The sequence below is a fragment of the Ziziphus jujuba genome, chromosome 4 (assembly GCF_031755915.1).
Source record: "Ziziphus jujuba cultivar Dongzao chromosome 4, ASM3175591v1".
Classification (NCBI taxonomy): domain Eukaryota; kingdom Viridiplantae; phylum Streptophyta; class Magnoliopsida; order Rosales; family Rhamnaceae; genus Ziziphus; species Ziziphus jujuba.
Window position 1 is genome coordinate 1034547 of NC_083382.1, and position 10424 is coordinate 1044970.

At 34.7% G+C, this 10424-nt stretch overlaps 1 protein-coding gene and 1 long non-coding RNA gene across 2 annotated transcripts; one reads left to right on the plus strand and one right to left on the minus strand.

Annotated features, from left to right (window-relative positions):
* Positions 1-238: 238 nt before the first annotated feature.
* LOC107415770 (MDIS1-interacting receptor like kinase 2) lies at positions 239-3302 on the minus strand. Its single transcript, XM_016024160.4, has 3 exons — positions 2806-3302; positions 1237-2646; positions 239-819 (listed from the first exon to the last, which is right to left on the minus strand). The coding sequence occupies exons 1-3, from the start codon at positions 3194-3196 to the stop codon at positions 440-442; spliced, it is 2181 nt and encodes a 726-aa protein (XP_015879646.2). The 5' UTR covers positions 3197-3302; the 3' UTR covers positions 239-439.
* A 4434-nt stretch (positions 3303-7736) lies between these two features.
* Positions 7737-10116, plus strand: LOC132803397 (uncharacterized). The gene is made up of 3 exons (XR_009638607.1): positions 7737-8229; positions 8341-8401; positions 9577-10116. It is a non-coding gene; the product is annotated as an uncharacterized LOC132803397 (long non-coding RNA).
* Positions 10117-10424: the final 308 nt, after the last annotated feature.

Consider the following 10424-nt stretch of genomic DNA (forward strand, 5'->3'; position numbering starts at 1 on the left):
ATTATATATATCAATTTTCGTTTTTCTGTCAAGAGCTTACAAACAGAGCATTTATTATTTCTATTATTTTGTGCATTATTCTGTTTTTAATCAGATTAAAGTAGAGACCTAGATAACTATAAATGAATTTTTTAGTCCCAAATCATTGAAGTGATTCATGAACTTCAAAAAAAAAAAAAAAAAAAATCCTGACAATAAAACTATCATATCAAAAAGATATCCAAGTCATTGAAGCGATCGAAGAACTCAAATTCATGTATTTAACACCTGACGAAATTATTCTTTAATAATTGAAATAAGTGGAGGGCATAGAACAAAGTGAGAAGTGACAAATTAAACTGAACCGATATATATATATATATATATATATGAACTTATGCGCCAAGTAAAGAAAATTAGACGAGTTGTTCTAACTAATATTTAATTGTAGCCATCTCACTTAACCATTTATGCTGAGTAGTACTTGTGGGTTCATGAGGTGTCCTATTGAAATTTCCTGGAAACAAAGATTGGTTAATGGAGTCCTGCGATCAAGAAATTGTTTGGAAACTGTTTCCATGGTTGGTCGATTCTGTGGGTTAGCATGTAAGCACGCAAATACAATTGAAGCAACAAGAACAACATTGTGCACATCTGACCGACTTGTTGGGGTTGATAAGCGTTTGTCTAATATTTCAGTTAGCATTAAGTTTCGTGTTGAAGATGATGATAATGATGATAAAACTTCTTTCGGATGCTTTCCCATTAGTGTTTCAAGTGCTACCACTCCAAAACTATACACATCGCATTTCTCGGTCACAACCATAGCGTAGGCAGCCTCTGCAATTCACAATTATTAAGAACGAAAGAGCTTAAATATTAATTCAACAATATTTATTAATTTTTTTTTCATACAATAAATTAATGTTTGAGCATTAGAATAATATATAAGTCAACTGCAGGAATAGGAAACTATCATAAACGATGATTTACAAATACAATTGATTATGTTTTTAGTGATAAAATACCACGGTGACATTCCCACATTTGAAGCTTATAAATAAAAAGAGTAAATAATTTGACCATGATGCGAGTTCCATTTTATCATGTAGATTTTCGATATTAATATTGATGATATATATAACTTGCTTTTTTTTGGTACCTTGAATGTGACAATTTAATAATTGAGTATGAGAGAGAAATAATTAAACTTGATATATATGAAAAGTACTATACATGAAGAATGTAGAAGATTACCTGGAGCAACATAACCATAAGTACCAGCAAATATGGTATTTTGAGTGGAGGAATCAGGATCAAGGAATTTTGCTGTGCCAAAATCAGCTACAACAGCCTCCAGTTCTGAGTTGAGTAGAACGTTGTTGGTGGTTACATCGCGATGAGCAATCGGTGGAGTGCAATCATGGTGCATATAAGACAAGGCATTCACTATGCCTTTGACAATATTTACACGTTTCCTCCAATCTAATTCCTTAGCCTCCGCATCATTGTTGAGGACACAAAACAAGCTCCCTCTCTCCATATATTGGTAAATCAAAAACATGCACCTTTTATGGGAACAAAATCCATAGAGTCTCACAATGTTTCGGTGTTTTAATTCTGTCAAAGTTTTCACCTCATTTGTGAAACTCTTTTTTAAAGCAGGCTCTTCAGCCTCTGAAGTGTGAAGTTTTTTCAAAGCAACTACTTTACCATTAGGCAGCTGTGCTCTGTAGACACTTCCATAACCACCGGTGCCAATGCAATATCTAATATCAAAATCCTCCGTTGCTTGTATGATGTCTTCGTATGCTATGTTGCCATCATAATTCCATATTGAAAATATATCCCCATTCTTACTGGGGGTAAGAGATTGGCACGTTTTATATTTGCATCCACATTTGCGGACAACTGTCACTATTATAAGCACAAGAATAGAGAAGACAAGGATAATGGAGACAGTAAAAGCAATTATTCTGATTTTGCGGGAATTGGGTCCAACTTTATCGATGATAGATAAATCATTGTTGCCATCAAGATAAATGGAACTGATCATTTTAGATTGTTGTAGAATAGAAGAAGGGATGTTACCATTGAGATTGTTAAAGGCAAGGTTCAAGTTGGTCAAGTTTGTGAGGTTGAAAAGTTGAAAAGGTATCTGTCCAACAATTGAGTTGTAACTGAGATCCAACCGAGTGAGCGTAGAAAGGGAACATATCTCAATGGGTATGCTTCCGTTGAAGAGGTTCTCTGACAAGTCAATTAGTTCTATATTCTCAAGACCTCCTAAAGATGGCACAATTGGACCCGTGAGTCTGTTATAACAGAGTTGCAAGCTTCTCAAACTCTTCAAATCCCCTATTCTGGAAGGCATGGAACCGCCAAGCTGATTCCAACCAAGGCTCAAATTTCGTAAGTTGGTTAAATCACATAGAGCAGAAGGTAATGCACCTGTTAAGTGGTTATTCTGGAGTTCCAAAATCTCCAGATTTTTTAGATTTCCAATTTCTGGGGGGATGGATCCATTAATTCCGTTTGACATAAGATGCAGATTTTTCAACTTAGATAGATGGCCCAGTGCCTGTGGGAGTGGTCCATGGAGCTCATTATCACTAAGGTCTAGATGAGTAAGATTGCCCAGTTCCCTTATTTCAGGAGGAATTGAACCTGCGATACGGTTTGAATAAAGTGAGAGAGTAATTTAATTATTTGGTTAGTTGACTCCAGACTCAATGGAAAATTGCGAACCGCAGATTCGATTATAAGAAATGTCATATGCATGTATCACCAAATGGGCGAGGTTTCCCAATGAAGGAGGTAACTCACCTGTCAAATAATTACCAGAGAGATCGAGGTAGGTTAGCTTTGAAAGAGTAGCTATCTCTGGTGGGATGCTCCCAATGAGTCCAGCTCCATCAACATTCAAACTGACTAAATTCGGAAATGAAGAGCCATTCAGAAATCTCCCAAGCTTTGTTTGGTATAGATTGTAGCCATTCATAGAAATATGAGTAACGCTTCCGGCGGCATTGCAAGTAATAGCAATCAAGTTGCAAGGGGTTGTGGTGGTGGAGTTGAGATATTCATGACTCCACCACCCAGATTCAAGCAAAGCCTTTGTTTCTTTTTCAACAGAGCCCAAAACAAGCTGGGAAGCCCAGGAGGCTACTATTGCTACTGCAGCAGCAAAACTGACTATGGAAATGGAGGACACCATGCTTTCCGATAACTAGATAGCTACTTCCAAAATAGTTCTGTACGAATCAATATACATGGGCTCTCTTATGCCTTTCCTTTTACTTTTATTTTTTTGGAATTTCGCATACTTTTCACTCTGCTTTTTCTTTTTTTTAATATTATCATTTTTTTTTTAATTTATATTTCAGAACTTCACTTACATTGACTCGAGAACATTTTCTCAGCTAAATCGATAAGAAGTGAGAACATTCTGACATTGAATGGATTATTAGTCACAAGGCCGGCCCAATAACTCTGCTTACTTTGACTGAAGAAATTTACAAAAAGAAAAAAAAAACAAAAAAGGGAAACACAGCAGAAACAGAAAGACTTACGGCTTACCATTAGATTTTAAAACAATTTTGTATGTTATAAAATAGAAAATTATTTTTAAAATAAAAAATTACCTGTTGATTATCAGTTTTTAAAAATAAATTAAAATAATATTAAAATAATATTTTTTATTTTTTATTTTTTAATTTTGAAAACTGTTTTTAAATATTACCAGCTAAATATTTTTGTTTTCGGAAAACAAATAAAAATAATTTATTTTTTTATTTTTAAAATAATATTTTAAAAATTGAAAATTAAAAATATGACCAAACAGGATCTTAGGATATGGACTTGGGATGATCAATAGGACCTTCTTTTTTTCTTTTTCTTTTTTTTTTTTCTTTTTTTAAGCTGAAGAAGAAAACAGAGGAGAAAAGCTTACTAATAGACTTTTTGACTGCTTTCATGCACGTCCTGAATCCAGCTGAACACCTTAGAATATGTATAATATTCGTATACTTTTTATCAATGGTCCAAAAAGCATGCTGTTGGCTAAGACTATCATTGGATCAAGATGATTACATAAATCAATTTTCGTTTTTCCCTCAAAAGAATACAAATAGAGCACTTATTATTTCTTATTCTATGCATCACGTTGGTTTTTGGGTGAGATTAAGCATGACAAAACATGGTTAATTAAGACCCATGCAGGCATTAATATCAATCTTACATATTCAACAAAACTTATTCTCAGCACAGTTTCTCATCATTAACCTTTAAGTATATGGCATCATGTTTATTATAGTCTCACAACATTGTCAAAGTCATTATTAACCTGAAATTGTACAAATCTGATCACTTTGGTCATGGTCTACATAGACCTGTGTGTTCATGAGCTGCCCAAGTGAAATTTCATGAAAACATTGATAGGCTAATGGAGTTCTGTAAGCAAGAAACTGTAAAGAAACACTTTTCATGGTTGGTCGACAGTTTGGGTTAGCATAAAAGCAAGCCAAGGCAATTTTAGAAACACGAAGAACATTATGCACATCAGACCGACTTCTTCTGATTCAAGCAAACGCCTTTACTTTTTAAAGGAGAATATCCAGCAGGGCCCAAAACAGGGGATGGCCACTGGGCTACAGCTGCTATTGCTACTAAAGCAGCAGTGAATATGGAATTGGAAATGGAAGCTACCATGCTTTCTCGCATAACATAACTTCCTACTACAATGCAAAGCAATTTCGTATCAAGCGTCATAAATGTGCTTCTTCTTTTTTCTTTTTTTTTTTCTTTTTTTTATTTTGTATACTTTTATTACCCTTTTTTTTTTTTTTTTTTTTGGTATCTTTCAGAACTTCAATTGCGTGGAATGGAAGTGAGAACATTCAACATTGGATAGATTATTAATGATATGGGCCCAATTACTCTTTCTCGAACTTGCTTCTACTTTTGATTTCTCTCTTTTTTTTTTTTTGTTTTTTTTTTTTTGGGGTTGAATTTGACATTGATTCTCCCAAAAAAGCGACAAGAAAAAAGACCTTTTTGTATACGGCTATTGGATTTTGAAGCTGGAATAATAAGACAATTAATTACAATAAACAATGTATAAAGAAAAATTAAGTTAATAAGCTTCTAATTTCTCTTTAAAATGCTTTTAATCCATCACACTTTAGCGCAACAAATTAAACAAAAAGCTAAACGCTGCCGTCTTGACTTGGATGGAGTGTGATATCATTCATATCAATGACTTGGGTATTTAAACTTTTCTTCATTTACTCTCTTGAGTCCAGTCTTCACTTGCTGCTTCATTGTCACGACTCACGAAACAAAGACAAAAATGCAAGCAAAAGAAAATGAAATACATTTTCCATGAAAATATAAATTTAAATGTTCTTCTTTTACACTTATTTTCATAAAATCTTTTGATTGTTTTTTTTTGTTTTTGTTTTTGTTTTGTTTTGTTTTGTTTTGTTTTTTTTTTTTTTTTTTTTTTTTTTTTACCTTCCTAAACTCCACTATAAGCTTGAAATATTAATGGCCTTTTTGGCTGCTTGCATGAGCATAATTATCCAGCTGGGACACCTTTTATATAATATTAAGTTTTACTTTTCATTGTTATTCTTTCTTTTTTTTAAATTCTTTTAGTATCATATAATTTTAGATAGTATAATTATTGTTATGACTAGTAATCAAAATTCAATCTAATATATTAAAAATAATGTAATTATTTAAAAACCTTAATTATAATAATAAAAAGTAATGATAATTTGGAAAAATGGTATGCCTTTTATTGGGTAATTATCATAAGATTCGTTCAATAACTATAAAAAAAAATCAAAAATATTATTAACTTTTATTTTTTTAATTATTATCATAAACAATAATCAAAATCCTACTAAATATATGATAGATAATGTAATAAAAAATGAATTTATTTATTTTGAATAATGTAATTATATATACAAAATTATGTGAATAATAATACTAATAATCAATTTTATTTTAATAAAAATATTTTTTTAATAAAAATTTATAATACGACACAATTCTGCATCAAATATGATACAATATAGTATAAGAAAATTAATACAACATAGTCCTATGTACCAAAGTGACAAGCTTCTAATTTCTCTTTATCTATGTGAAAAACTTTCAAAGCATTGCTTTAGCAAATATCAAAAAATTCTTGGAAAGACCTTCATGGTTGGTCGTATTATTGGTTCAGCATTAATTTAACCATGCGAATGTAATTGAAAGCGCCAAGAAGAAGAACATTTTAATTTGCACAGCCAACCGACATCTAAAGGTTGCAAAGCGTTGGTCTAATATTTCAATTAGCTACAGATTTTGCGTGGAAGCTGATGATATGACAAAATAATGGTTGTTGGACTTGAAAGGCTGTGTATAACTATATATATTTATACATACATCTGTAGTTATTGTGTATGAATATATTTATTTGGATCAACAAATATTTAAAGCTGCAACGCGGTGTGTAAATGTGAAGCCTCTATATTAATAAGGAAAACACAGTGCAATGAAATTGTGTTTGTAAATGAAAACATCGCAGAAGTTTACCAAAAGAAAAATAAAAAAGGAAATACAGCGGAAATTTACCATTTTGCTGGGAATAAATAAACCAATGGACGTAAAGAAAGACTCAGCATGTGGACTTGGACGATCAATAGTAACCGTCTTTTTTTTTTTTTTTTAATTTTTTTTTTTTAAGCTGAAGAAGAAACAGAGGAGAAAAAGTTACCAATAGACTTTCTGGCTGCTTGCATGCACATCATGAATCCAGCTAAGCACCTTAGAATGTGTATATATCCTTTTATCTTTATACTTTTTATCAATGGTATAAAAAGCATGCTTTTGGCTGTTGGAGTGTTTTATACAAAATCAAATCCATGTCAGACTCCACAACAACAACAACTCCCCATGTCAGCATTCACAATAGACACAGATCTACACCAGCTTTTAATTCAACAACAAATTGTTTACGTTTTGTCTTTAATGTTTGTTTTAGTTAGTTTTGTTTGTTATATTGTTTGACAGCTGTCTTTGTTTCATTGGGGTTTAGTATACAGCAGTGTATATGTAACACCCCGTCCCGAACCATGTCGGAATTTTGCACGTTGACCGAGGTTGACCGTTGACCGTTGACCGAAGGGGTCAAAAGTTGACTTTTTGATCCGGTTGGAATTCTAGGTTGACTGAGGTACTGTTACGAAGTACACGTTGGCACGAGTTCGTAGACTGGTAGCACGTTGAAAACGGAGCTACGGTTTGAAAGTTTTGAGCAAAACAAGTTGAGGTCCAAACTGTCCAAGGGGTGCTGGAGTTGACTTTTTATTCATGTAAGGTTGATCGTTGACTCATGCATGATTGTGAAGTGCTCGTCGATACGAGTCCGTAGACTAGCGGCACGTCCGATTTGGACATGTGGTTTGAAAGTTATGGACCTGTAAAGTTTTTCAAATACTGTATTATTTTAATATTATTTTTACACGCATAACGAGGTGCCACGTGTGACTCAATGAAGGTGGCCATGTGTCACCATGGTGAAATGCCACATGTCAACCATGTGAAAAAAAAAAAAAAAAAAATCAAATTATTTTATTATTTTTGAATAATAATATTATTATTAATATTATTTAATTATTTCTTTTTCTTTCTCTTTTTCGTTTTCTTTTTCTTTTTCTTTTTCTTTTCTTTTCCCCACGTGGGAAAACACCACCATTTCTTTTTCTTTTTCTTTTTCTTTTTTTTCTTTTTTCCCTTCTTCTTCCCCGAAACACACACGACACACACAGTTATTTTTCTTCCCTCCGGCCGTCCCTCTCTCTCTCCCGTGTTTTTGAATTCCGGCCACCCATAGCCCTCACGCGCCAGCCACCAAGGAAGCCCGCCACCTCGCGAGCTTGGCCGCCAAGTTTCACGGCCAGCCGCCGCCGGACGCGCGCCGATCGGGCCGGAGAAGCCACCGGCCGGCCAAGTTTCTCTCTCCTATTTTCTTGTGTTTTCCGGCCAGCCCAGTCCCAATTGAGCCTCCTATCCCCCTATTTTGGGTCCTCTGAATCCAAAAATGGCCTCCAATCCCAGAAATTCGAAGCGGTTTGCGAGATACGAGGAAGTGAACACCGGCCGAAACTTTCCGACCAAATTCCGGCCACCTCCGGCGGAATTGGGGTCGACGGAGACCGGATTGGTGATCCTCGTTCCACGAGCTTCGATTCGGTATATCATTCGACTATTTTGGTTAACGTTTGCGTTTAAGCCCCGGGTACCGGGTATTATTTATCCGAATAAAATATTAATTTATTTGACTGTCTGTGAATTTTGTTCTAGGAGCACCGGTGAGTCGTAGAATTGATCCCGTGGTGGATCATGGGTTAATTGCGTGCTCCAGGTGAGTGACTCACCTTTAAAAATATTTTTGGGATAATTAATTGTATTTATGTGGTATTAATTTGATATTTGTAATTTCTGCTTATGTGGTGTACTTTAAATATAATCGGGAAAAAAATATTATTTTATATATATTTACCCATTGGTAATAAATGGAAATTTTGGGATCATTAAGAAATTCCCGATTATTATTTTATTGTGGTTTAATTTATTACTATGCATGAGCGAAGTGGATTTCGGTATTAATTGTACATGATTTTAAGTAATAATTTCCGGGCATAATTGGGTTAAATATTTTACGAAAATATTTGGTTTAATTTTATAAATTATGCCCGCGGTATTTCAATTGTTGAATCTCGTATTACGAGAAAAGGTATGGTTTTATCTGTTATCGATGTTTTCGTACCGGGTTGTTGAATAAAAATATGTGGGATGGTGTTTTGTGAAAATTTGGTATACTTCCCACGGTAATTTTGTAAAACGGTACGGTTGGTTATTATTGTTTATTTTTAGACGCACTCATACAGTATTGGTGTTCTGGTGTATGGTGTATGGACACGTGGTAGTGCGCGGTTATTATCTGGTTTAGCGCACGGTTATTACTTCACCCGTGAGTTGCCATTGGACCGTGGGCAGGCAAGGTTATTGTTGTGCACAGCCGCCCCCCTCCTTGGCCGGGTGATGGTTTTTAGCAGTCGGTACTGTCGGGACGCCGAAGTGACCACTGCAGGTTTCTCTCTTTAACCTCCCGCCAGTCGGTGCTCGGGACGCTGGGTATCGGAGGGCATCACCGGTATATGGTGTGGTGCGTCAGGTGTAATTGTCGGTGTAAATTGCAATTAAAGTTTAAAACCCCAAAGGTGTTCAAAAAATTATTTATTATAATTTATTGCAGTTATTTATATTTGGGGTATTTATGTATTTATTTGTTTATTTGTTGTTTATTAATTTGTTTGGTTCATTGGTTTTTGGGAAGTACGTACAAGGGTTTTGTGAAAATGTTTTAAAAGGGGAACTTTTCCAACTGAGAGAATTGTAAGGATTTTGAGAGAAATTATTATTTTCCCATTTAATTATTATCTATCTACTGTATTACCGTGGTATTATATTGTATAGTAGATAGGGTCACTCACTGAGATGATTAGCATCTCACACTCTTAAATTCCGTTCCCCTAGGTCCAGGTTGGAGACGTTGATTGTCCGGGGCGAGCCCAACGTCTCAGTTCGTTGCCGAAGGTTCAAGAAGTTTTTCTTCCCTTTTTCCTCTCTATCTTATATTGTTTCCGTATCTGTCATTTTATAGATTCCACATTTGTTGTATAATACTCTGTATACTGTATTGTTGTTCTTATGCACTGGGTTGCTATTGTTGTTTTATTTTGAAGTGCTGCAATTTGTGGAACCAACTTGTAGTTTGTGGGAGGAATAAGGAGATGTTTTTAGAAGTGTGTTTTCAGTGCAGGTAGTTTGTGGTAATTAAATCCCTTAGGGGAGGCTCTGCCGGATTTTCCGTTGGAGGGTTCGGTAGGGTTTCCCTGGGATCAGGGCTGTCTAGGGTTCCGGGGAAGGAATTCTGGACGGGTCCTGACAGTATAAGCTAGCTATAAAAAGAAGTTAGGCTTTCTGCTTTCGTATTGTTCTGTTCTTTCTTCTTTACATAATTTTCTCTGTAAACAAACAGTAATGAGGGAATAAAATTTTCCTTTTTGTTTTCTACTTCTTTTCTTAATTTAGTATCACAGCCAGAGATTCAAGAGATCCTGGGTTCAAAAATCAACAACTCCATCCAAAAAAAAAAAAAAAAAACAAATGTAAGAATCCAGAGAAGCCCAAAAGAGGCAGGCCTACATTTGAAGGGGAGTGTTAGATAAAAATATAAATGAAAATGAAAGTCCACCTCCCAACAGCTTAAGCTTTAGGGATCAGTGGTATTTCAACTTGGTATCAGAGCTTAGAAAACTTCAACAATGGAGAATCAGTTTTCCTATCCTCTGCAGTCAAGAACTTCCAATACGACAGAGACC

What these genes read in the sequence shown, in the direction of transcription:
- LOC107415770 (XM_016024160.4), bottom strand. Translation starts at nt 3,196, where the DNA reads ATGGTGTCCTCCATTTCCATAGTCAGTTTTGCTGCTGCAGTAGCAATA. An exon ending in CTCTGGTAATTATTTGACAG is followed by an intron (nt 2,647 to 2,805) that starts GTGAGTTACCTC and finishes ACCGTATCGCAG; the next exon opens with GTTCAATTCCTCCTGAAATA. An exon ending in TTATGGTTATGTTGCTCCAG is followed by an intron (nt 820 to 1,236) that starts GTAATCTTCTAC and finishes TGTGAATTGCAG; the next exon opens with AGGCTGCCTACGCTATGGTT.